Source organism: Bacidia gigantensis (assembly GCF_019456465.1).
Source record: "Bacidia gigantensis strain McMullin 20006 chromosome Unknown contig_156, whole genome shotgun sequence".
NCBI lineage: Eukaryota > Fungi > Ascomycota > Lecanoromycetes > Lecanorales > Ramalinaceae > Bacidia > Bacidia gigantensis.
The window spans coordinates 1,045,660-1,071,755 of NW_025408594.1; the positions used below are offsets into that span (position 1 = coordinate 1,045,660).

The 26,096-nt window shown below is 48.5% G+C and overlaps 10 protein-coding genes across 10 annotated transcripts; 6 read left to right on the forward strand and 4 right to left on the reverse strand.

The window, feature by feature from the left end:
- Positions 1-243: 243 nt before the first annotated feature.
- KY384_002590 (uncharacterized protein) lies at positions 244-765 on the forward strand (the record flags this gene model as incomplete). The annotated part of the gene is made up of 1 exon (XM_044811113.1): positions 244-765. The coding sequence occupies one exon, from the start codon at positions 244-246 to the stop codon at positions 763-765; it is 522 nt and encodes a 173-aa protein (XP_044671996.1).
- Positions 766-1,089: 324 nt separating this feature from the next.
- Positions 1,090-2,037, reverse strand: KY384_002591 (uncharacterized protein; the record flags this gene model as incomplete). The annotated part of the gene is made up of 1 exon (XM_044811114.1): positions 1,090-2,037. One exon carries the CDS (start codon positions 2,035-2,037, stop codon positions 1,090-1,092), a length of 948 nt encoding a protein of 315 aa, XP_044671997.1.
- Positions 2,038-2,595: 558 nt separating this feature from the next.
- KY384_002592 (uncharacterized protein) lies at positions 2,596-4,596 on the forward strand (the record flags this gene model as incomplete). The annotated part of the gene is made up of 3 exons (XM_044811115.1): positions 2,596-2,657; positions 2,986-3,119; positions 3,266-4,596. The coding sequence occupies 3 exons, from the start codon at positions 2,596-2,598 to the stop codon at positions 4,594-4,596; spliced, it is 1,527 nt and encodes a 508-aa protein (XP_044671998.1).
- A 461-nt stretch (positions 4,597-5,057) lies between these two features.
- KY384_002593 (uncharacterized protein) lies at positions 5,058-6,122 on the reverse strand (the record flags this gene model as incomplete). Its single annotated transcript, XM_044811116.1, has 4 exons — positions 5,058-5,159; positions 5,204-5,624; positions 5,917-6,049; positions 6,116-6,122. The coding sequence occupies 4 exons, from the start codon at positions 6,120-6,122 to the stop codon at positions 5,058-5,060; spliced, it is 663 nt and encodes a 220-aa protein (XP_044671999.1).
- Positions 6,123-6,693: 571 nt separating this feature from the next.
- Positions 6,694-8,591, forward strand: CCT5 (T-complex protein 1 subunit epsilon; the record flags this gene model as incomplete). Its single annotated transcript, XM_044811117.1, has 7 exons — positions 6,694-6,734; positions 6,797-6,890; positions 6,943-7,026; positions 7,082-7,371; positions 7,427-8,132; positions 8,174-8,393; positions 8,458-8,591. 7 exons carry the CDS (start codon positions 6,694-6,696, stop codon positions 8,589-8,591), a joined length of 1,569 nt encoding a protein of 522 aa, XP_044672000.1.
- Positions 8,592-13,536: 4,945 nt separating this feature from the next.
- On the forward strand, positions 13,537-14,700 carry KY384_002595 (uncharacterized protein; the record flags this gene model as incomplete). Its single annotated transcript, XM_044811118.1, has 1 exon — positions 13,537-14,700. The coding sequence occupies one exon, from the start codon at positions 13,537-13,539 to the stop codon at positions 14,698-14,700; it is 1,164 nt and encodes a 387-aa protein (XP_044672001.1).
- Positions 14,701-17,996: 3,296 nt separating this feature from the next.
- KY384_002596 (uncharacterized protein) lies at positions 17,997-19,364 on the reverse strand (the record flags this gene model as incomplete). Its single annotated transcript, XM_044811119.1, has 1 exon — positions 17,997-19,364. One exon carries the CDS (start codon positions 19,362-19,364, stop codon positions 17,997-17,999), a length of 1,368 nt encoding a protein of 455 aa, XP_044672002.1.
- Positions 19,365-19,509: 145 nt separating this feature from the next.
- On the reverse strand, positions 19,510-21,012 carry KY384_002597 (uncharacterized protein; the record flags this gene model as incomplete). Its single annotated transcript, XM_044811120.1, has 1 exon — positions 19,510-21,012. One exon carries the CDS (start codon positions 21,010-21,012, stop codon positions 19,510-19,512), a length of 1,503 nt encoding a protein of 500 aa, XP_044672003.1.
- A 178-nt stretch (positions 21,013-21,190) lies between these two features.
- On the forward strand, positions 21,191-22,767 carry KY384_002598 (uncharacterized protein; the record flags this gene model as incomplete). The annotated part of the gene is made up of 3 exons (XM_044811121.1): positions 21,191-21,254; positions 21,291-21,576; positions 21,627-22,767. The coding sequence occupies 3 exons, from the start codon at positions 21,191-21,193 to the stop codon at positions 22,765-22,767; spliced, it is 1,491 nt and encodes a 496-aa protein (XP_044672004.1).
- Positions 22,768-23,011: 244 nt separating this feature from the next.
- Positions 23,012-25,774, forward strand: KY384_002599 (uncharacterized protein; the record flags this gene model as incomplete). The annotated part of the gene is made up of 5 exons (XM_044811122.1): positions 23,012-23,168; positions 23,221-24,307; positions 24,359-25,403; positions 25,450-25,591; positions 25,653-25,774. 5 exons carry the CDS (start codon positions 23,012-23,014, stop codon positions 25,772-25,774), a joined length of 2,553 nt encoding a protein of 850 aa, XP_044672005.1.
- Between the last annotated feature and the right edge of the window lie 322 nt (positions 25,775-26,096).

The following is a 26,096-nucleotide window of genomic DNA, read 5'->3' on the forward strand; positions in this document are numbered from 1 at the left end:
CATGCACGTTTCCAAACGTATTTTCCCTGACGTGATTATGATTTTCCGATCTTTTGGTCTTTGTGTCCAATAACAGTAATTTTCAGTACTGCAATCTTTGTCCCTTTTGTAAACCTTCCCTGCATGCAGCCTGCTCAGCACACTGTCTTGGTCATAAGATTAGACAATGTGTTCCAATTTCTCTTGACTAGCTGGAAGTCATCAAGTTCCTTGCTTCATTGCCCTCCGTGGACACAAGTAAAAATGTCTGCCTACATCAAAACCCCTCTCGCAAAGCATCTGCCTTCTCTTGCCGTCCAACAACACCCAATCTACCTTCCACCAGGCGCCTCCATGAACCCTCTCGCTCAGCCAAATGGAATCCCAGCAGTCGCAGCGATCCTTCGTCAGGAGCCGGCTTTTACTCAGCATCTTCGAGCACTCAGGTGCTTTTACGCTATGCTCCGCACACCGGTCACACTTGCTGCTCTGCTTTCCGTTGTCGCTTTTGTGGTGATTGCGGTCTTGACTATGGCAATGAAATTCAGACTGCTAGAGGATGAGAGTCAGAAGGATGATCCGATTGTTTTTGACGATGTCGAGAAGAGGGGGAACCATGCGAACGAAGGTCAGAAGGAAGGAGATCGAGCGGTATTGGGTCAATTGAAAGGAGTGGTGACAGGTTTGAGGATAATGGGTATGGGGGAGGATATCGTTGACGTTGAATTGGGCCATGAGAAGGCCTGGAGAGAGGCCTACAGGCAACATGGGAATGAATGGACATGATGAGTGTCTACCTCGGGAAAAGGTCTTTCTTGTTGAGGAAACGAACAAGGAGGCGAGAATATTGTGGCAAAATGGTTTTTGCCCTGCCATGAAATCAAAGCTAAATAGACTTACTTAGTCAATATATGATGATGATGGAAGCATTCAGGCCCTTTTTCGAGAAATCACTTAACGCAGTCCAATTTTGCAATACCAAACAAAGTTGCTTACGATGAAATTACAAAGAGTGCACATGTTTCGAAGTATTCTGTATTAGATGCATGACATGCATGTGTGCCTTTGAAGTCGAAAGACAAATCAGAATCATAAGCAATTCATGTAAACCTAAGCATAGCCTTTGTTGTCTGCAAAAGGATCATCGTCATCTTCTGCAAGCCCATCACTTTCGCTATCGGCCTGTTCCTCTCGGCTTCCTTTACTGCTCTGCACCTTACCAATAGGGGCTTTTCCAGCTTTGTTGTCAAGAATTAGGCCCGCAAAATCCCGATCAATATTCCGCTGTTCTGTTTCTGTCGACTTAGGAGGCGCACTTTCTTCGCCACCAGACCATTCGACGCCTTCACTATCACTGTCATTTTCGACGCTCTTGTCCAGAATTTCAAATGCCATCAGTGCTTCAATAAGAGCATCGTTTGCATTGATGAGGCTTCCAAGCCACTGATCACTTTCAATGTGTTGAATGTAGCGCAGGATTTGCCGACGAAGTTGTTTGCAGACCTCGAATTTTGCGACCGCTTCTTTGTCTTCACTAACACGCTTGTGCTCTCTATCAATGAGCTTCAATGCATTCATCAAGTTTGTGCTAGCAATGGACGATGACGCAATTGCCTGCAGGATTTGCGGCTTTTCCTTTTCAAGATCAAAACCCTTGCGTTTTGTCTTTTTCAGATACTTGTCAGATTTGGATTTTTTGGCTGAAGTAGAGGTCGGGAAAAAGCTACTGGACGGATTTACGCTGGAGGAAGAAGCAAATGTATTCCGGGTTGGTGAGCCTTTATTCTGCGTCCGATTATCGTCCTCATCTTCTGCATTGCTGAAAGGATCATCATTCGGACTCGGTTCAGTCTCTCTCAGAACTTTAGACTGCTGCTGGGTCATGGCTTTCTTTCGTTTGGGCAGCTGCTTTTGTAAAGCCACAATTCGCTCCATGCCTGGAGTCGAACTGTAAGTTACGGCCCACTGGCGGAAAAGTATCTGGCATTTCTGTTTGACCTCAGGGTCGGAGAGAGGAGTCTGTTGCACACACACGTAAACGTTCAAGTAGAGGCTCATCCGCAAATGCACGTTGAAACCTTGGTCCAGCGTTTTCGATCAAACTATCGAGAATGGTCAAGGCTCGCAATTGCTGGTGAACAGTCCCGTACTTCCTTCGGAGGAACCCTTAGTGAAACCTAAGGTAGATGCAGTGTCAACTGAATACTTACAATTTCTTTCGAACAGCTCGAGCGGCCTCAGTTGGGCCGACAGTCTGTATGCGGATAACCTCTATAAGATCCGGGATACCACTCATATCATCAGCTTCATACTGTTCGCTAGTCAGGCGAGTTATTTGCACGGTGATTGCAGTGTATGGTTTGCTCTTCAGGAGTGACGTTCACTTGTCAGCACGATCGGCGCCAATGAAGAAAAACAAGCCATTAATAAGAGCATGGCTGGTAAGACGCGCACACTGAACGAGGGCTAGAAGATCTTCCTTCGTGAGATCAGGTCATAAAACGTCCAAACAATAGACGCAGCAGAGTCTGAGCCGAATGTACGACAATTGCTTCAAGTCGAAGCAAACATTAGGCAATGAAATAGCGGTGCAAGGAACATACCGAAGCAGAAAACATGTTGCGTGATGAGTGGTCGTCGATTATTAAACCACCTTTCCAGATAGCGCTTTGGATTGCGTATGTTTCAAGCTTTGAAGATTCTAAGATGCAGGCGTATCAACAATGGTCATAGTCATCTCGATATGATTCCAAGATAAGCCTGAAGGACTAAGAGGACCCGTGAGGTAGGTTGAAAGGAACGGGCCGACAGAACCCCGCAAAATTGCATGCAGGCTTCTAGCGCCAGCCCCATTGCTTCCATCTACGAGTATAGTCTCCAGGTGATGAGGTAAAATGTGGACCGATCCGCACAAACTGTTCGCCGTGGAGAGATGATGAACGGCCCTTTAGACCCTGAGTGCGAGTCGTATCGTAAGTCAGGGTGCTGTGGCTGACGGCTTCTTAGACATCGACCAACAACGTCAACTATCTTCTCCGGATGGCATGTCATCACACCGGCTTCGCCAAAACCCGTTGAGGTCTACACCACGAAAGAACACCGAGCAAACGTCAAGGTAGGAAGTACGACTTCACCATCTCGTAAGCAGGCTCGAAAGACCCATAAGACTGTTTCAACGCGCGATGTTTCTCATGAGATGCCGAGGAGAAAACCACGAAGCAAAGTTCGGAATAGCAAAGTTGAGAATCGGAATAACCCCCTAACGGCAATGCTCTGGAACCTGAAGCAAGCTTTCTGAAACTCCCATCCGAAAGATCAGTCGTTAAGAACTCGTCATCTTTCAAGTCTGACTTTGATCACCCTGATCTTGCGCCTACAAGATCGGACAATCAAGGCATAAGCTTGGCTCCTATAGCTCGTTGCGGCTCAGATTTTGCTGTCCGTGATCTCGAGTCACCTCAGTCCGCTCAACATTCTAAGTATACCAATTTTACTACTGGGTCTTCACCTGGGGACCACGACGGAAAGAGTTTTGCTCAGCTTGATCGTCTTCATGGAGTGCTTCCCAGCTCGAGCACGAGTAGTCCAGTTGATCTTGCACTTGATGAAGACTTCGGGTTTGCGCTGAGTATCTTCGCTGGACAAGTCGAGAATGACGCAACTGATCCATGTGCACTGCCGCACTCTTTATCTGACGACTGGTTTGATGATGAGATGGTCGAGGTAGCCCTTGTAGATCCAACTGAAGAAGCTTCACGTGAGCGAGAGGACGCAGGGGTAGTCAAGCCAAAGAGTCTTCAAAGGAAGGCTGACCAGCATGGAGCATTGACTCCACATGTTGACAAAAATTTGATGCCTTTGACACCCATCTCGGCAAACAAGTCCATCAATCGGCGGTCGACAGCAGTCTCAGGAGGCCAAGAAAATGAATTCTCTGATCCAGAGCTAGACGCTTCTATGGCCGACCTTGTTCCTTTCCTGGCTCATCAAATCACAACGCCCGTGTCGACCCCTCAGCGAACCTCCTCGCCTAAGCTGGATTTGGCTGGAATGAAAATCGTTGCTCAGCAAAAAGGTCCTGAGAATCAACTGGTCAAGTCTCCAAATTCGGTTCCTGTCGCTGAAATATATGGAATCCAGTTCAATGCAGCAAACGAGCCTCTATCCTTTACTCGCCCTCCGTTCCCCAAACGTCTTTCTGATCGTTCATCAATCCCCGGCTTTTCAAATTGCACTGTCTTAAGAGTGTGCTTCCGTATTGGTGAAGCTCTCAATGCCGCGTCAGCCGCCTTTCGTTCAGGCATTGATGCCATTATCGAGCTTTACGCTCGTGTTGTCACATCGTCGAGAAAACAATTCAAACAAAACTTTTTATTTGCTGATATTTTCACTGATAAGCCTCCATATCTCAACGGAGCTTACACAATCTGGAAGGACGTCGAGCTGTGGGACAACGATGCCTCTAGTTTCCTCGGTCCAGACGGTGAAGGGAGACTTTGTCGGGTCCTCGGTCGAATAAAAAGAGAGAAAGGTACAGAATCTGTGCTGAGCGTGCTGAACATATGGCCGTGCTCGTGGGAAGATATCGGAGTTGCTAAAAAGATTGTGTGCTGTTGATGTCAACCAATTCACAAGCTTGTGGGTCTGAAAGCTTTGCCTATCAGGGCGGAATTTTATTCGATGTTTGGAGCAATTGCAGGATCAAGTGCTGAGACTGCTATGCAGATGAGTATGTAAGGTCAGAAGAATTTCTGGCTATTCAGCTTAAGCCTACAGCTGACTGGGCCTACCCAATGTTCAATTCACTATTTAAAATTACCAACCTGCCCTGAGAAGGTTGGTACAGTCCTTTGCTTGCTCGGCCCCATGCAAATGTAAACAGTAGAGTACAATCTGAAGAGAAACGCTGAACTAAGATGTCCACGTGATCATCTGCGAACAAACCCTTGTTGAGCTCAGATATGCTCCTTACTTTCCGGCCACTGTTTGACGCATTCGCCAGGCCGGGCGGATCCATTTCAGCCTCTCAGGTCATGGCTCCAGTCCTCAGAATCGTTGAACATATTTTGCGATCAACCTTACGCAGCTTCTTTATCCTCTCCAGCAGTCTCGGTGGTATCGGTAGAAAATACAAGATGCTTCTCATAGAATTGTAGCATCTGCGAGGCGATAGGGGTTAGCTTGTTAGCCGTAGCAAGTCAGTAAAATGGATTTGATCACGTACGCGCTGCGGGCAGGCTTTGTAAATGATTGGTAGCTTCGCTCTGCTCCTGTATAATCGACCATCGTCATTTTTTTCATTCCATATGAGGTAGCCCCAAAGTTCACCGTCGGCTGCCTCCCGAATCACTGTATCAACACTCTGGACTAGAGCGTCCCAGCTTCCTTCCTTGGCTGTCGGTGGTTTCCAATCGTCTTCACCAACTTCTGTGAAGCCAATTAGACCACCATGGTCGACGTCCTGCTCGAGAGCACCGTTAGACTTACGGCCGCCTTTACTTGTTCGAGGCTTCTTGGCGGAATTTCCTGTCGCCTTAGTTGAGGCATTCGATTGGCGCCCACGCTTTTTCGTCTGTTTTGGTGCATCAGGATCTGGTCTGCCACCTGCTGCATGCCAGTATTCTTTCAAGATTTCTTTTGCGCCCCTAGTCAAAGCTCAGCCACACACAGCTCGCAAATGGAACCAGAGCTCACTGGAGATTTTCTTCCGTTTCCCAGGTGCGATCAGCTTTTTTCGCATACCCTTTCCATTTGATCTGGTATCGCAATTGGCCCTAGGGGAATGTCAACAAGATCTGAGTGACTGCAGGCGCAACGGTACCGACGTCTTCAAAATCTGAACGGTGATCGTGAATTGCCTCCACAATGAACCTTTCAGCGCTGAAGTCAGCTCACATGCCAGAGTAGTCATCTGTTGGCTACGCGACAAGAGCTCACGTTTGTTCGTCTTCCTCTTCGTCATCCTCCTCTTGGTTCTCATCAGCCATATTGGTGTCAGAAGGGTCTGCCTTTGTATCTTTGACCTCGTCGCCAGCCGCAGACTCAGCATCGTTTTCGACGGGTATTGCGGCTTTGCACCGTCAAGTGAGCATTTGACCCTTGAGCGGACGCGAACCTTTGTAAAGTGAGCACTTACGAGGCATAATGAAATTGTATTTTGACGGGAAGCGCAGAAGACGCTGAAATCGAAAGTTCAAACTATGATAACGCGTAGGAGTGCGGTAATGTCGAGGCTTGTGTAAATAGGGAGATTGAACCTGGGCGTCTTTGCGATTCAATTGAGGGTTTGAGTTGGAGAGAGCTGGACAGGCTTGGCAGAGACAGTCGCGTAAGGTAAGGTAGGTAGGAAATGAACGCTAGTGCTGCCTTAGCGCGATGCCTGAGAGGCTTTACACGTCTGCCGAGTTTAATATGTGATATATTGAAAGTGAGCTGCAGGTGAAATCTCTACACAGAACTATTGACGAATCCAACGCCAAGACTCCTCTGCAAACGAACAGTAGGATTCAGGCTGCGACTATATATCCCACAAGATTTGTAAGGGTGTGGGAGCAGTGCATTTCTCAAGATGGCCATGCGTGAGTTTGAGAGAGGCTAGAAATATGTTCTACGCAACTGACTTGAAGAAGAATTGGACATGTCGAACGGTTCGTGTTCTGGTGGCCATCAAGCTTCGCTCTTAGCATAGAGGTTAACAAGAATTTAGCCCAAGTGATGAAAGATGATCAGGGCCGTCCCTTCATCGTGGTACGGGAGTATGTCCAGATGTTCTCGTGCAGGGCACAACTAGCATTTGCTGATATTGACGACCTCCCAGTCAGCAAAAGAAGAAAAGACAGCATGGAAATGAGGCCGTGAGATCTCACATCGTCGCTGCAAGGACGGTCGCAAATATTGTCAAGACGTCACTTGTATGCCATGCCAGGTCAGCAAGTTAGAATGGAGAGGCTGACGAGCTGTCAGGGACCACGAGGCTTGGATAAAATTCTCATCTCGCCTGATGGAGATATTACGGTCACGAATGATGGAGCCACAATACTGTCACAGGTAATCCATGCATTGACAACATGTTGAAGGCCTGTTTTGACAGTGACAACCGCAGATGGAGATAACGAACCATGTTGCTAAGCTATTAGTTGAGCTGTCAAAGTCGCAAGACGATGAGATAGGCGATGGGACTACGGGTGTGGTAGTGCTGGCCGGTGCTTTGCTGGAACAGGCCGCAGATTTAATGGACAAGGGTATACATCCAATACGGATAGCTGATGGATATGACCAAGCCTGTGAAGTAGCAGTGGCAGAATTGGACCGAATAAGTGACGAAGTCAAATTTTCAAGAGACGACCCTTCAAATCTTTTTGAAGTCGCTAAGACGAGCCTAGGGAGCAAAATGTCAGTGGACTGTTGCAAGCCCGATGTTGAACGAGCCGGACGCTGATATGCCTAGAGTATCGAAAGCACACGACCAATTTGCTCAGATTGCCGTTGATGCTGTCCTATCAGTCGCTGACCTCACGAGGAAAGACGTCGACTTTGAGCTTATCAAGGTCGATAGTAAAGTCGGAGGCTCCCTCGAAGACACATTCTTAGTTCAAGGTGTGGTGGTTGATAAGGACTTCTCGCACCCGCAAATGCCGGATGAGGTACGAGATGCAAAGCTTGCCATTCTGACATGCGCCTTCGAGCCCCCAAAGCCAAAAACAAAACACAAGCTTGATATCACTACAGTGGAAGAATTCAAAAAGCTGCAAAACTACGAAAAGGAGAAATTTACGGAAATGATCAAGCAGATCAAAGATACAGGGGCTAATTTAGTTATTTGTCAATGGGGCTTTGACGACGAAGCCAACCATCTATTACTTCAAAACAAGCTTCCCGCAGTGAGATGGGTAGGTGGGCCTGAGATCGAGCTTATCGCGATCGCAACGAACGGTAGAATAGTACCTAGATTCGAAGATCTGAAAGCTTCGAAATTAGGAACGGCAGGTGTTGTGAGAGAGATGACGTTCGGCACTACACGAGAGAAGATGCTAATCATTGAGGAATGCGCCAACACGCGAGCTGTGACTGTCTTCGTACGCGGCAGCAACAAGATGATTATCGATGAAGCAAAACGCTCCCTTCACGACGCTCTTTGCGTCGTGCGGAATTTAGTTCGTGATAATCGCGTCGTCTACGGCGGGGGGCGGCGGAGATTGCATGTTCCCTGGCAGTCGAAAACGCTGCCGTCAAGTCGCCTGGCCTCGAGCAATATGCCATGCGTTCGTTCGCTGATGCGCTCGACGCAGTGCCCATGGCGCTTGCAGAGAACTCAGGATTAAGTCCGATCGAGACATTAGCGGAAGTCAAGAGCAAGCAGGTCAAAGAAGGCAAGTCAAGGTTAGGTGTGGACTGTATGGGAACGGGGAGTAATGGTACGTTCATATCACTATGACTGAACGAAATTAGTGAATTGTGCTGATGTTCGAGATTACACAGACATGCGAGAAAACTTTGTGATCGATCCATTGATTGGCAAGAGGCAGCAATTGCTACTGGCGACCCAGCTTTGCCGGATGGTACTAAAGATAAACAATGTGATCATTGCTGGCAGTGATGAACAAGAGTTTTGATCCAATTGGGTGATGTATGAGATAGTGACTTGTATGACTTCATATAGACTCAAGAATTATATCCAGGCATACCTTTCGGCTTCACTGAGACGGTCAACTTTACGTCTTTAATTGAGAAACATGATTAGCCCGTTGATACCATTTCATCTTGACCCTACACGCGATAAAGGCGTTGGAAAAGCGTTGGCGCTTGACAAATGTAACTGTGGGACGTAAGCAGATATACTCTCGCGAGCATCGAACCATGCGGGCCTCCGCTAAGATCCGTCACGAATTTTGAGCAGTTCACGTAACAAGAATAGAGGATATCAAAGGGGATCAGTATCAGCGCGCTTCGGGGGATCGCATGGGGCTTTTTCATGTCCAACACCATACTTGCACTATCCACTCGCTAACGATTTCAAAGAAGTTCACAGGTAGGAAAGAGCGTACTAGAGCACAGCAAGTACCACTGCACTTCCTCCAGCAGACTGTCTGGAGAATGCTTGAACCACCGAAGTCAACGAATCCAATGATTGATGCTTATACCCTCGGACGCTGGTGCTGGATTTGACCCCAGCTGGTGGCAGAGCGATGCATATCGCACACTCCCAACCGCAAAACGACCCCGGCGCTGGACACAAATCGAGAAGGTAGCAAGTGGCGAAGGTCAACATATTTCACGTGGTTCTCTTGCCCTTCCGCAATTGCAGTTGCAATTGATCGTCCTGACAGCAAACACGAGCAAAGTCAGAAGTTGGCAAGACACCGTAGACGCTGGCCTACCCTGTTCGTCCTTGAACAATGACAATCACCAGACTCTTGTCTTCAAATGACTATGACAGAAAACGGCCTTTTAGACGCAGACGGAGCTCGCCAGCCGCCGTCAATCAAACACGTGCGCAAGGATAAGAGTACCAAGCTGGCAACCTGTCACGTTTCCACGTGCGACAACTCCAACTAAGGAGCTAGAGGAAGCAGCACGATTGACTTTGCCCCGGAGTGGTCAAGATTTGATGATGGGATAAGATTTCATCCCACCCTCCTTCGGCGCAAAACCCAAGCAGCTGTCCCAGGGGCAGATCAACTGACCATTTTGATTTCCGGCGCCCGACAAGGGCTTTGTTTCAATAATCATATCTACGTATCACTTGATTAAATGTGTGAACGTGGGAGGCCACTGTCACCGTTGAAAGACCTCTCTCAGAGCTTTAAACATATTTGTGGCGGACAAGAGCCCCTACCTAGTAACCCCCCCCCACGCTGCCTCGCGACGGGGATGCTTTTGGGTGGGGGTCCAGCTGCACATGCAGGTCACATCACATCTGGCATATCTTGGATTCTTGGGAGATCGAAGATTGGATGTGGCCGTTCAGGAGTCCCTGCATGCCGGAGCCCCTGACAGAGCGCATTCACCGTGTGACATTTGTGACAGCATATCTCCGTATTCCTACCGCCTTCAGGAGCCTCAAAGCTCAACTCTTTTCCAAAACAGTACAAGTGCATATTTCAATTAAAAGGATTTCATTTAAGCATGGCTTTGCGAATGTTGTTCAGCTGATACTACTCTGTGGCTCGACGCTGTTTCAAATTCTTGCGTCGCTAAAAAGATTCCCTACGAACTATTTGGAGAATTAGCAACCACAAGCAAAGACTTTTCTCGGTCATCGAAATTCAGGCAGAAGATCGTTCGTAGTCATTCTTTTAGATTGAGGGGACCATGCCGTTCCGTGTCACATATGTGTGGCTAGGCGTACTAAATATGATTGCCAGAGGACCGACCCGTACAGTGAACGGTCCCGGTAAAGGAGCAACCGGCAGACTGCTTGGGACTACATGGAAGGGGCGCGAGCCTGCTAATCCTAAGGCGATGCCCCAGTGCAGATCTAGAGTTATACTACTCGCCAGTGTCTTCCCGACCGGAAGACACTTCCCCTAGCCCGAGATCCTCTGCTTACTTGAGAGCTGGTGTGAGCTCACGTGGGCTTCTAGAAGGGCATAGTGCCAGATGATCTAAGCGAAGGATCGCTGACAGGCGGTGAGCCGACATGGAAGCCGCAGGTCGGTATCTGGGGAAGGAGATGTAGCGTAACAGAGTGTTGCCTCCTGGAAACAGTGCCAGCTGCGCCATGTGCACCTCCCATTTGCCATACATCATAGTAACAGCAGCAGCGAAGGGCGCGGGCCTCAGTTTACCCCAGGAATGATGGCTACTCCCCAGGGATGAAACATGCACCCGACAGAGCGGTAGAGCTTGAAATTAGGTGGTGAAAGCCACGAGGGTGACATACTTTATTGTGGGGCAAAGCTGAGCACCCATGCAGATCATTCTTGGGAAGACAGGGAGTGACTCTAGGACATGCGAGATTTTTATTCGCGTCGAGCTTGAGCTCTTTTGTCGAGAGAGCGATCGAGCCTCAGGCTGAGGAGTCAATCCCCCTTTATCACTTGATGGTCGCGTGCACCATAAATTGCCAGCAAAGCGGAATACAGCATGTGACTGACTGCGCCAAAGTTGTTTGCCTCCTCAATGTCCGGGCTGTGAAAAGACAAAGCACGGTGAAATATTAGGGTCATATTAATCCTGTCCAAGCCCAGTCCCCGTGTTTTGTTGGTCACATGGCGAGCCCCTGCGCTGGCAGTGATTCAAGCGCCTAAGGATAGATGCGACAATCCAGTCAGCAGGCTTTTCACCACAGCACAGATTTGACCAAGCTTCGGTGGTCGTATTTGTGACTCCGCAAGATAGTTCCGAAGGAGTAGTCGTGACTCGTGTGCCCAACCATACCCAGCGCCTCTCTTTCTCCACATCCGTGCGGTGTTAAGATTTGGCGTGTGAAACCGTCTGTGACTTCTCGCCCAGATGGCAGTCGCTCTCGGCAACCCGAATACCCATTTAACATAGTTCTCAGTGTCTCTCTGTAGTATCACTCTCTCCCATGAGGGCCATGACGGTTTCTCCGAATCTAACGATCTTCTAGGGGAGAATCCGGATGGCCCAGCAGCGTGGGGAGGAGAGTGGGGGTTAGGCATCGATTGTATCGGTTTTAGCCATATCAATTATTTTGTTCGTCGCCTTCCCCTTGAGGTAGCGCAGTGGGATGGGGCGACTCGAAGGAATATCCTGGATTGATTACCTGCGTTCGTAATTATTATTGAAGCGAAAGAGGAAGGGCTGGGCTGCTGCGGCAAACGCTCGAGAGATGAGATGGTCTCCAGTGGTCGGACCAAAGGTACTACTGCTACTCTGACGAAATGAATTCAGACCTGTCGCTCGATCTGCCGAGGAGGGATCCCTGTCATCCTTAAATCGGTCGGCTGAGGTTTCCGGAGGCCGTAGAGACTTCGAGCCAGAGAGAGTAAGGTGGCCAAGACCCCAGAGCGATGGTGGCAGACTGGTAGTAGTAGCACCTATCGCATTTCGGGACGAAGGGTCCTGTAGATAGACTTAGGGGAGTCGTTAGGCCATCCCAAGCCCTTCGCCTCGCCGAAGGTGTCCCTTCCTGCCTGTTCCCCGTGAAAGCTTATTTGGCTCGTCAAACTGGGCCCTTGCTGCCCTGCTTTTGCCTGATCCAATTGCCCGCGATTCGAAGGGCGTGTGTCATGGAATCCGGAAAGGCCTGAGAGATCAGAGAGCAACAACATCTTCGCGTAGAGGCTTTTAAATCCTCTACAAAATCCTGGGAAGTCCTGCCGTTTTTCACCGATTTTCGGAATCGCCTTCACACCTTTCGCTCGTAAATCTCCCAAAACATCATTCATCAGCAGCCAATTCTGGATCCTCCAGTCGCTGAACGCTTCCTCTACTCAACCGATCATTGCATGCGACCGACTTTGCGCCAATACACTTGCGAGATCATATCAGCACATTGCTTGGATACCAGCAGACCTGTAGGGCACCGCCTTGCATAGAAGTCGCCGGGCTTTGTCAACCGCTCGGTACCCTGCTCGTCCAATACATCGAGATCCGTTCTAAGAACGAAAGTTAGACAGGACTTTGAGTCTACGTACTACTACTGCAAGTCAGTTGTCAGCGTAGTAACCCGAATCTACTCTTCCCTGTCCTCGCGCCACGCTCCGGCTCCACACCGTCCATTTCAAGCAGAACAAAAGCACAATCGTCCCACAATCTTCACCTCATCATCCCGCGCAAACACTTCCTCCCCTCCACCTCATCCTGGTAATCATCATCATCATCATCCTCTTAACAGCACTTCTACTGCCGATACTCCGACATATCCCCACTACGCTCACACGGGTATTACTCAGTGTGGCCACTACGAACATGATTAATAACCGCACCACATTCGAATAGCACAAGTCTCGAGTCAAACTATTCCAGAAGGCACAACCTCACTTGTCGTTCTCCTCGATCAATTCCTGCCGACTAATCCCTCTACTTCAACTGAACAAAACGCTTCAACAACCACGGGGGTCTTGCTATCTTCTCACTCCGTCTAAGGACGCCCTGGCGGTCTCCATGATGCCGTCAAAACTAGAAGTACCGATCTGTTCGGTGAACACCACTAAGATAAGACATATGAGTACCAGCGCAGAGAATTTACACGGCATATGGAGTGGTGAATGTTCCATTTCCTTTGTCGTCGAAGAGTTCTGACCCTTTTTAGTCTTTTCCAAGTGCGCAGACTCGCTGGAAGACGGAAAGCGATTAGAGAACTTAAGCTGGCGGATATTGACACGGGAAACTCTCTGCTGTGGCTCACTGCCGCAGACTACGTCTCGGTGCACGACCTCAAGTCCCCCAAAGAAAGACCTACCTCGCCTCTCTGCCAGTGTCGATTCCCTTGCATCTATCGACTCTGATGCAAGTAGCATACAGGAGCATTTCCTACCAAAAGTAGATTCTACGCCCCTCAACATTCAACAAGTCTCCTCGCAACCTTGCACAACCTCATCAGCCAACCGGTGTAAGGGCAACCACATCACTCCCGTGCGCTTTGAAAGGATGCTGGAGTCGATACAGGAGAGTCAACAAAAACCAGAGCTTTCCGCAGAAGTTGTCAGTGCTGTCCGGTCGAGTCGGCCTCTCCCCAGTAATGCACCAGTCTCCGAGTCTCCACCCGCTCACGCTCCTCTCCGCTCTTCCGAATCTTCTTCATCAACCGTTCCTCTTAGCAGCCTAGAGAGTGACCGGAGTACCACGCAGACATTGGGCTCAGAGACTAGCGTTGAGATTTCAGAATCCCATGTGATTCGAGGTTTTGCTCCAAATCAAATTTCATCCTCTTACCGCTCCAAAACGAATCTTGCACCATCACCTGTCCCCGTGAAAACGACAGCTCACCCTCTGAAGACCACGCAGCCCAATTTCATGCTCGGTGGGTCTTCAGACGACGCTGAAAGCTCATTCGAAGATCGTATGCCATCACATTCGAAACAAAGCTCCCTCACGATTGGTCTCAAAAAGCCAATGGCGGCGAAGAAACAGCTTTCTTTCAAGGATGAACTAGCAAAAAGGACTTCCTACGAGGACGAGAAGGTCTTTGTTTCTGACGATGAGGATTCAAGTGCCATTGATTCTGACTCAGACTCTGAGGATGATGACGGAGAATGGGAAGATGACGGATCAGAAGACGCAGACACCACCATTGACGATAGACCTACGTTTCAGCGTGTCGACTCCAAACCCGATCTTGTTTCTCGCCGGTCTCTACTGACAACTCAACTAAACGAGGGAGACCGTCAAGCAGACTTTGCTGCACAAGCACAAGCACAGTCTCTTAACGCTTTGCGAAAAACCAAGACTCAGACGTGCTTGGACCCACGGGAAAATAGCGATATATTGCAAATGCCACAATCAAAACGAGCTAAACCAATTTCGATGACTTCGCAACATGCGCAGTCAACACCGATCGCCTTGTCTCCTAGGTCTACTCGTAGAAACATGCTTGCTACAGAGATGACCGAGTCCTTAAGAAAGGCTGTCTTGTTTGAACGCCAACAGAAGAAGGCTACTGCTAACGCTGTGCTGCAACGAAGACATACAACCCAAGACCTGACCCATATGAGAAACTATCCAGAGGGAGAAGAAGGTGGAATGGCCAATCACTCATGGAACGACGACTACTCGACAGGAGGGTTCAGCGATTACCACCAAACTGGTTGGTAGTCAAAAGTCTATGCCCATGCGTCCTCACTTACTCGACGGCGCACCTCGCCGGACGAAACTAAATCACACCACAAGTTCACTACAATGCTTTTTTTGATCATGCGCTTCAGCGACTTCTGCTTATTTTATTTACGGCCTAATCTCAACATAGCGGGGGGACGCTTTACGCAGCATCAGGTGCCCGGACGGTATTGCATGCCAAAAAATTTGCTCGATCATTTTACATCACGGCGAGATTCACACGATACCACTACAGCTATGTGCTCACGCACACGCATGAAAATGCTTTATTATTTCGGAGTTTAATATGCATTATGGACAGATACCAAAAGAGAGAGCTGTCTCTGCTACAATGGGATGGCACATGAAGGGGGCTGTACTATAACAGGAAATTCATTTCGAGAAAAGTTGTGACGTGGCTGGCGGCACCTGGCTGGAACATCATGCTGCGTCGGGCCGTGCACGATACTTGCCAAACGGCAAGGATGTCAAGACATGGAGCACAGGTGTGAAGGCCGGAGGGTAGAGAAGCACAGCATGGACGCAGCTGTGTGAGGCAGCCTCGATAATGCAAAGTCATAATATCACCAAAAATTCTATAAGATATCCCAAATGAGTGCAATTCCCCCGATGCATGTCTCGCATTTCGTTCATTCTGACCTTCGTCTGTTCGCATCGAGCAAGCTACGCATGATTAGGTGCGTGCATAGTGCAGCTGCATTATCAATACATAGCCGAATGTTAGGATCCACTCATTTCTCCGAAGGGCTCCGCCGTCGCGCGTGAAGAGAGAAAAGACCCACGATATGTTCTTGGCTCCTGTATTTCCCAAAAGTCCATATCAGTGATCATAAGCGTAAGCTTTCTGAATATCTTTTCCTCATGCCATTGTCGTCGTCTTTCGAATGTGGTCCCAGCTAGCGATTATGTGAGAGCCGAGAAGCTCTCTAGCCCAACGGTCCGTAGCAGACAGCTCATCCCACGTCAGGGGCCGGTACGTACCTTTCACACTAGAAATCCTTTCCCTCTTCACCGCCTTTCTTACGATATAAATCAGGCAACCAGTATTCGCATCCCTCACGATCAAGTCCCGCCTGCCCCCTGTCTCTCGTTATTATTATCACTCATTCCAGACAAGCAATTGGGTGGGGGGAGAAGGGAATCAACTTTGGCTCTAGCTGACGCAAGACATCGGCCATACCGCTCGTACGAATGGTAAGTGGCGATCCCCACGTTTTGGGCCGTGGGTGTGACGACCCACCCCAACCACTGGATTCAGATATCATCCCATGCAGTGACAGCAAATCAAGGCTGCTGGTGCAGCAAGCGCCGTCATTATTTTCGAGCCATCACACCCTCCAACTTCTTTGGTAGGTTGTTTTGCGGCAAGGGTTGACTTGCGTGCTGCAGCCTTGGATGGGAAGGTACGGGGTGACCTCCCCAAATTGCTACTGCTGCTGCTGCTCGTGATCGAGACTGTGGTGCAAGAGATCGAGCCTAATGCACGCCTGGGAAAGCCACCAGAATGATGGGAAAACTTTATTTCGATCCTTGGGGTGGGACTGGAGATGGCGTGGGATACCAAGTGTAATAAGAATAATACTACTGGGCGTTGCTAGAGTAACTCGACGGTACAGCTGGAGGTCGTGGCGCTGCGGGCTCCGGTGTCCGGGGGCGGCTGTTAGGGAGGCCCGGGCGGGCTGACTCAATGTTTGTTTCGACCAACATAAAATGGCTTTGAACATTACTGACTCGTTGCTCACTACTTACAATTATTCGTGGTACTTTCTTATTATTGCGATGAACGACGCGGCCTACCATGGACCGCGCGCCACCATCCCGCTGATGCTCGCAGATTCTCATCCTTGCCCACCGCTACCCTACAATCTTCGTCCCAGATGCTCGCGGGGCCTCATCTCGGAGAGTATATGCCTATGATCCGTCTGCTCCTCATCTCCTTTCCTTTTGTAAAACGGCACCACGTGTACGCTATGGAGATTTGCAGAGGCAAAGTCAACTAGATCTTAGTGGATATAGAAGACCACCACCCGCTGCCAGAGGGTAACGGACGGCACGACCGTATCCTAGCTTCATGGAAAATGCACTATTGGTGTTTGATTCGCCTGTCTATACATGCTATATTGCTAGTCTGCTCGCATCTTTTGACCTCGTTGGACTTATTGTATCTCACCTCTCACCTACTTTGTGGATGTCAGCCACGGGAGAAGTCGGGGAGATATGTTTTGTATCTGGAGCCGCTTGTTGTCCTCTGGACTTGACGCATTCTTTTACCTCTACGAGGACTATGCCTCGAGGGTAGGCTAATCATGTACATCGTCCCGTTGAGCATCATCCCGTTTTCACACGTCGTGTTCTTCAAAATCGCAGGGCCCTAAAGCGTGACCCAACCTCCTTCTGGAATGTTGGTGAGGCTGACATTGGGTCGGCATGTGAAAGCTCCTATGGTAAGCCTAAAGCTCTAGAGTCTTCGTGCTTTATCGAGTAGCTTCTTTAGTATCTATTTGCTATGAAAGATATTTCTTAAATTCCACAGCACCTCTAAAGCCCCTAGGGTGTTACAAACACTGTTCCTTTGCCCGTTGTTGATCACACTGTGGGAGGGAAATCAAAATGAAGCATTCGAAGTTCTTCACGACATAATTTTGTACATTGTATTTCTCATCGCAGCACTCAAATCAACCTTATCGAAATCAGAAACCAGTCTCGCAGCGGACAAAGTGTGAATTCGAACCAGCGTACAGGATGTTTCCTGACATTGGTGTTCAGACGCCCACGAAGAAACAAGTCATGACCTAGCCGGATAGTATTCCACACATATTGGTCGAGCTTCTTCAAGTGGCCTTCCAAAAAGCACGAAAATGTACTAGGGCTGATATCCGCTGCTGATGATACGCTTCAAGTGCTCAAGATCATGCATGTGGGCGGAATCGCAGATGCAGGTGATTTAAACTCGTTTGTGTTTCATTCATCCTGAGTACCATATCGTGAATGTGTTCATTAGAAACATGCGAGCATCGAGGATGCTAGTCTCATTCACGTTTCCTCGTCTCAGGGGGTCTCCAGTAGATCTCTTTGCACCTATTGCCACATTCTGCAACAAGCAATACTGATCAATGCTTGCGTGTCTGCAAAGATCTCTGCAGTAACTTAGATTTGACATTGCCCATCGTGGTCATTGGCACAGGTCCAGCGATATCAATCTCGTTTCTGTATAATCTCTGCAAGATTCTGGTTTCTAAAAGCCAAGAAAACACACCTTAGGCTGTTGCTCCTCCTCATTCAGGAGGATCAGAAGCTTTGTGGGCACCACATACACCGGAACGCCCAAAGTCGCCAGCGTTGACGTAGTCACTTTCCTTACATGTTTCCTTCTGACATCGCCAGTGATTAGCGATTAAAGAGACGTCTAGAACGTGAGAGCATGCTACGCAGAGAGCTGAACCAGCAGCATTTCCCATGGAACATATTGGAGAACAAACTTGTTCGGACTGTGTTTCTGACGGCTCAATCACTGATAGAGGCTGGTCCCGGGTTGAAGAAGCCGTAGCTATTGTCGATTGGTCATGAGGGTCCGATCCTCTGACTGCCGCTATCGGCTTGACAACATTTGTGTGCGAAGGATCACTGCTTTCAGCGCCATTTAACCCTTGCAATTCATCTCGTTCTTGCTTTACCGCTTCGTCATCTTCATCCTCGGTGCCACATACTCTAATCATATCGCGGCCTTCTTGATCTTGGATCCTCTGTCCTTTGTGATCTTTTAAGACGCTCTCAACATCACTGTTTTCCGAATCGTCTTCAGTGTCGCTTGATAGCTTTGACTGATCCTTCTTCAAGTCCTCTTTTGGCTTTGCATCGTCTAATGTGTCCTCCTCTTGTTGCCCAAACCGTGCTAGTGCAGCTGCCACACGTAATTCTCGCCCTCGTGAGCTGTTGGCCACTTTAGGCTTTGCCTTGACGCTCTGGCCCTTCTCTAGCTTCACTCTCGTCTCTTGATCTCCTCCCAGTGTTTGACCTGCGACGCCAAACTTCTTAGCGACCCTCCTTTGCTGCCGCTCCGCGAAGGGTTCGGGCTTCTTGTCCGTAGCCGCCGGTCCTCGCTTTCTCTTCCTCCTTCTCGAACTACGATAGGCTCCGCCGCACAAATTCTCGGGCAGCAAGTCCTCTTCAGCCCTTCGTCCTGTGTCATATCTGCCGCTGAGTAGAGTCTGTCCTCGTCCCCAGAGACCATCTCCTGTATAATTCTTTTGCCACAACCCTCTGAGCTCGGCTGCGTAGTCATTCCTTACTTTCCAGAATGCCCTTGAATGATTCATCTGCGCGCAGTGAGCGAGCTCATGCATCATTATCATTTGTACCGTCTTGAAGCTAAGCCACTGGCCTGTTCGGTATGATTTGAGAACGAGTTGTATGATTTCACCAGCATTAAAATTTCGGCCAATGAATTCAGTGTTGGCTTCATGTTCTTCGAGTGTCATAATAGACAGATGATTTGACTTCATGATGGGATGACATATTGCGGCGATTCGCTCGAGGAAGTCTCTCGCGAAATCTGCATCGGAACCAGCCAAAGGCTTGATGAAGACGATTTGAGACGAAGGCTGGAGGTGCCTCGAATTGAGTCGTTCAATGCCGATAGGCATTTTTTGCGACTTATCGGGTCGAATGCACGATTCTAGGTTCTATGGAAGTAATTGTAGGGAAGCGAAATCTGACTAAAACGCGCAAACACGTGACCTTCCTACTTGGGCAGGCCTGAACAATTAAATCGTATGTTCATGTCTATTTTCATATATCATAGCCGTAGCTTTTAACCCGGCTCCAGACATAGGCCCGGTCATTCTTCAACCCAAATTCAGCCCAATCATCCGTCAGCTTATTGTATGACCAATATCCAAGCCAAACGAGTTTATTATTCTTCGTCGCGCCAGCAGCCTTTCGAGAGCTTTTCATTTGCAACATCATCTTGTACGTATATTTGGGCTCAGGTCGGTCTACGTCTGCGCCCTCTGTCTCGATATGGACGGTGCCCTCCTCATGTAAGTTCGGATCAGAAGCATACGCATCTCCGCTCAGTTTCCAACGTCCAAGCAAAGCATTGTTCATGACCGCCGTCGGTAGACTATTTGCATGGCCTGAGTGAACATTCTCTTTAGTGAGATAATGAACAACATCCCCGGGCTCTGTTGTTGTGAGAAGCGAAATGCATGAGCCATCTTTGAAGAACCGCAGGTACCGGTAGTAGGTGACAATGAGGACTGGTGAATTCCAAGTCGCTTGTGATGCAGTCGCTCCACCTGGTCTAATGTAATTGACCGTACTGATATAGCAGCCATTGAATCGAATTCTGGGCCTTTTCTGAAACATTGATTTGTAGCTTGGATAGGTGGACGACAAGGGAAATTGTACTGATGGACGTTCAATTGTCAATCGCAGAAGCTGAGCATCCAGTTCTTCGAAAGAAGCAGGCAGCGACTGGCCGGTAATAGTGAGTGCCCAGGCGTAATGCATTGCCGCGAAGCCATACGCACGATCATGACACACCTCTCGCCAAATTTGATCCTCTGCAGCCACCAGAAACGCAAGGCGCCTACACACTTGAGCAAGCCGAGCAAAAGAAGCTGGGTCGGAATTCGCCGTATGAGTGAGGAGATTGACCCAGAGTTCTGAGGGTAAGAAAGATATCGGGCAAGGTGGAGCAGGAGAACCCTCAATCAGTGGCTCTTCGCCGTTGATGTAAGAGTACTGAAAGGATGCAATGAGATCAGACGTAGAAATCTTAGAAGAACCATCTAGGTAATGGTGAGCATTGTTGGGAACGGTGCTAGATGCATTAGATGGTTTCGCGGTGGTAGCTTTTGACGTAGACTGTGGGAAATGCTTGCTCTTGTAGAGACTGTCAACACCTGCGTCAAGTCGGTAGGCTTTATGATAGTGCTTCAGACTGTCACCCAAGCTGCCTTCTCCCTCTCTTTGTACGGCCTTCTCGTAATGCTCCAAAGCCGAGGAAGGCTGTCGGCTGTTGTTAGGTCGGGAACCGCCTTCTATATGTAGTCGCCTCTGATCATCTAAGTCTTCTAGATCGTGGTAGGAAGAATCTTTGTGGTCTTCAAAAGCACTCTTATGCTCCTCATTATACGATGGCAGGTGCGGCGACGGGGCTCGATCTGGACGATGATGTGCACTCGCGGCTTGGGGTCTGTGTGTGGATATTGTCTTCTTTCGGGATCTGACCTCCTCCTGCCATTGTTGGCGAAATTTTGTCAACTCCTCTGATGCATCATGCGCCATCATGTACCGGCTGAAAAAGATCTTGAAGTCTTGTATAAAACTTTCATAGCGTCATCAAAGCCTCGGGAGCATCTTCTTGTTTAGCGCGTATTCCTTCCAACCTCAATTCCCTGACTGGCTCCGACGACTTGGACTTCACTCGCAGCGTCTTTAATCGCTCACACGGAACAGCCAAAACATGGCTTCGATTCTACCAAGTCTTCACCGTGCAGCTCCTCGACTGACCAGACGATTGTTCGATTGTAATCACTCATGGACTGTTACTAAACATTGTTCAGCTCTACCTAAGCAAACCCCTCAATGGCAGCTACAAGCTCGCAGAGCCTTCAAAACGGTTCCAGCTCGGCCTGCTATTGCTATTAGCAATGTTTCCACAGTTTCCTCAAAGACGCCCTCCCAGTCATCATCGTTTGCAAGGTCCTTTAAGGCCTACCGAGTGAAATTTCTCAAGGCCTTCTTCCCTCGACTAACACGCAAACCTGTTGGCTACTGGCTCCTGTTTAGTGCTGCCAACGTTTTCGGTATAGTGGTGTTTGGTGGCCTGACTCGCCTCACGGAGTCAGGGTAAGTTCCAGCTCCTCTGCAGAGAGTCCACGGTTACTAATAACGAACAGACTCAGCATCACAGAATGGAAACCTGTCACTGGAGCACTTCCGCCATCCGGAGAAAGCGAGTGGGAAGCTGAGTTTCAAAAGTACCAATCCTCACCAGAATTCAAGCTTCTGAATCCAAACATGACGATGGACGAATTTAAAAAGATCTACTATATGGAGTGGACACACCGCCTATGGGGTCGCTTCGTTGGTGTGACTTTCGTAGTCCCTGCGGTTTTATTCATAGTCGCTGGCAAAGTCTCCAAACCAATGGCTGGTAGAATACTTGGGATTGCTGGACTCATCGGCCTCCAGGGCTTTCTAGGGTGGTGGATGGTGAGTTCAGGGCTGAAAGATCATCTCTTTGCACCTGGAAGTCATCCACGTGTAAGCCAATATCGATTGGTAGCGCATCTTGGAACAGCTTTCTTGTGCTATTCAGCTATGTTCTGGAATGGGCTACAGATTCTACGGGAACAAAAGCTTGCGAGTAATATCGAGGCTGCACGAGGTACTTTAGAGCGGCTGAAGAACCCCCGGCTGCGTGTCTTTCAGCGTTCAATCGCAATGCTAGCTGGCTTGGTCTTTATCACAGCTATGTCTGGTGGCTTTGTGGCCGGACTTGATGCTGGGCTAATTTACAACGATTTTCCATGGATGGGGCAGGGCTGGATTCCACCGTTGGATGAACTACTCTCAGATTTCTATTCACAAAAAGCTGACGGCCGTGATCTTTGGTGGCGTAATGCATTGGAAAACCCTTCTCTCGCCCAATTAGATCACAGGGTACTGGCGACAACGACATTCACCGCCGTGATTGCCCTATTTACCTACTCAAGATTCTCGCCTACTATTGTCAAGCTACTGCCAAACGCGAGCAAGCGGGCCGTACATGGTGTTCTTGGGTTTGCATGCTTGCAAGTCGCTCTCGGCATCAGTACCCTTTTATACTTAGTGCCGTTGCCGTTAGCATCAGCGCATCAAGCAGGGAGCTTAGCATTACTCTCTTATGTCCTGCTTCTAGGTAGTAGGACATGGCTTCCCAACAAAAGGTTCTTGCAATTGCTTCAAAAGCGAAAAATAAGCCCGGGATCGGTGGCAAATCAGCGAGGTGGTATCAATAGCCTTCACGCAAATAGGCATGTCACAGCGAAGAACTGAGTGAAACTAAAATCAATTCACTTCTGGAACTTGCCTTCGCTCCCGACTCTAGTAATTTGCGCACGATTATGAGGAGTTGCGAGTTCCATCACCATTTGGTGATGGCCCAAAGCGTGGCATGGTCGAAAAAATCCAATGACACTCTTCATCTTCCAACCTCTTTGCATTTCGCTCGCCTTTGGTCTTCCTTCCATCGCATCTAATTTGGCACAGAACATTGTCAGTGCGTTGACTGGTTGCGATCATGGGTCGCAAACCTGGAAAACGTGAGCTAGATTCAAATCGTGACGAAGAGAAGTCCACACAGCGCCCGGTGCATAGTTCATCTGGCTCTAGATCAGATGCCCACAATATCAACGGGCAAGGACGTAGCGGTATAGCGCCCCCGGTTCCTAGTCCTGGTAAGCATCTGACCTACCGTGCTATCTTATTATGACTGCTGATTGAACCTAGACCTTGCCTCTCATGATAGTGGCAAATTGTTTGATACGGAAGCTAGCCTTGATGTCGTTGGACGTGGTGTAAAACACCTGGTCCAAACAGTCCAAGCCCTTCGACAATTAGGAGTCGAAAATCTAGATCTTCCACTACCTAAGGTAGTCGTTGTCGGCAATCAAAGTACTGGCAAAAGTAGCTTGATTGAATCAATGTCAGAAATAAAGGTGATGAGGGAAAGTGGCACTTGCACACGTTGTCCACTAGAAATTAACCTCTCAGAGCAAAATTCGTGGAAGTGTACTGTGTCATTATCTAAGAAATATCTCTACTTGGGAGATCGCCATGGTAAAGGTTTTCCGAAGTCTCAAGGAGCAACCAAAGATCGGCCACTAGGCCCTTGGGTTGCTCAAGACCTGGAAAACATTCACTTTGCCACCATCAGGTCGAAAGATCACGTACACGGAGTATTATACCGGGCACAACTTGCAAATCTAAATCCTGGAAAGGATCATGCCGACTATATGCCTGAAAACGCTCTACCTCCTCACGCATTCCAGGTGAAATTCTCGCCCAATGTGATTCGCCTTAATATTGCAGGCCCAGGTCTCCCAAACCTATCTTTCTACGATCTCCCAGGCATAATCAACGTGTCAGATGTACCAGAAGAAAGCTATCTGGTCGATCTCGTAAGAAATCTGGTCAAAGAATATATCCAGTCTACGGAAAGTTTGGTACTTCTTGCCTTACCTATCACCGATGATCCTGCAAATTCCAGCGCAGCAAGACTTATTCGGGAATCAAAAGCAGAAGCAAGGACCATTGGATGCATTACGAAACCTGACCTTCTACAGCTACAAGAATCGTTTGAGCAGTGGTCTCAAATTTTAGAAGGCAGAAAATTCCGTTTGGGCTTTGGTTATTTCGTAATTAAGAACAATCCCGATACTAATATCAGCCATGCCCAGGCTAGACACGAGGAAGAAGACTTCTTCGATAAAAATGAGCCATGGGCAGGATCTCTTCAAGCCTATAGCAAACGTTTTGGCACACCAGCTTTATTGACAAATCTAGCCCAATTGTTGACCTTTCAGATCCAGAAAAGGTTAGTGAGATGCCTTCTTGCCAAACTTGAGTCGAGCTAATGCAAGGAAAGCTTGCCACGCTTTCGGATTCAAGTCAGAGAGAAGGTCGAAGATATTGAGAACAAATTACGAGAGCTACCACAGGCGATGGGCGGTAATGTCTCCGCCATAGTCATGGGTGAGCTCATGAAATTTGAAAAGCTTCTACATAATCATCTCGATGGCGGAAGTAAAAAGTTTCCATTTCCTCAGCAGTGGAACGAATATGCGATAGGTTTTAGGAAAGCCTTGGAAAGCACGCGGCCATTACTGAAGTTTTCCGAAGGACAGAGATCCATTGCTAAACAAGCACCAGAAACTCCCAATGGATCATCCCAACGTGAGTCCAAGGCAACGCCATCTTCAACAAACAGTACCAAGACGATCTCAATTTGCATCGATTCAGATGATGACGTTCCGCAAAATCCCAATACTCGAAAGCGAGTACACACGCCAGATGAATTTGCACCGACCAAATCACCGAGAATCGACCTAGCCGGCAGTGCGAATTTGGATTCAGTGGCTATCACTGGGAAATGCTTTACACTGGCTGAGGTTAGGTCTATAATCTCATATGCATACAGCGGCATTCCTGGCGAGATCCATCCCCACGCCACGGAAGACATGGTGCGGCAGAGTATTTCGCATTGGCAGCACCCTCTCGAAGCCTTTCTGTTCAACACAAGTCAACTCTGTCAAAATATGGTCTTCGGTAGGGTATCAGAAGCTTTCGGTCAACATCAAGACACAGACTATTACCGTTTGATCCTTAGTACTTTTGACAAATTTTTCAGACAAGCTTGCAAAGACCAGGAAGAATTAGCCATGAGAATGCTTAAGTGGGAATCTGCTAAGCCGATGACGTTAAATGAAGAAGCTATGCAAACCGCGTACGAAAAGGCGTCAAGCAACCTCTTCTCCTTTCGACTCCAACAGCGGGCCAAGCACCATGTTAGCGAACAAGAGGCTAAAACGGGGAAGCATACCTCAGGCTCAGCCTTCTGGGACAAAGTTGCGAAAGTTAACGAAAGTACGCTCGAACCGGAAAAATATAGCCGAGAAATTCAGGCCATGAGCGTACGTTTTCTCGGAACAAATTAGTTCTCACTGACAATTTACCTAGCGAGTTAAAGCCTATTATGAATGTGGTCTCAATTCATTTGCGGACCATATGTGCGCCAGTATATATGGGGAATTATTCGAAAAGTGCCGCTCGGAACTATGTGCGCTCTTGAAGGAGGAACTGGGTATCACTCATGTCGACGGTAAGTGATTGTACAGCAACTCAGTCTAAGTTAGTCAACTAATGTGACCGTCTACGTATAGCAAATGACAAGCTTGCGCCGCTTTTGGCTGCGAATCCCGAGGTGGAAAAATATCGGGCGCAGCTATTGAAAGAACAGCGCACATTAATGCAGGCTCAGCAACGCCTCGAAGAACTTGCTTGATACCTGGTTGGAACGCTAATTGGGCGGCGGACTGAACAGGGGGTCTGGGCGAAGCATCGTGAGGACTTCGTGTTGTGGAAAGGGCCTTTTTTAGTGAAATGTGTTTACGTTGTCATGGTATTGAGGGAGGAAACGGCCATCAAATACTCAGTGGACGTTGTCGTCCCTCAGCGCACGTGATCGAAACTGTCAAGCTAGTTTTAATTTACGCGAAAGCCTTCCGCGTTTCTTACAACCTACCAAGGGAACGATTCAAATACTCAGCACGTCATTGAATGACTTATTGAGGAAACTTTTCTAATAGCGTCATTGTGCACAAAGG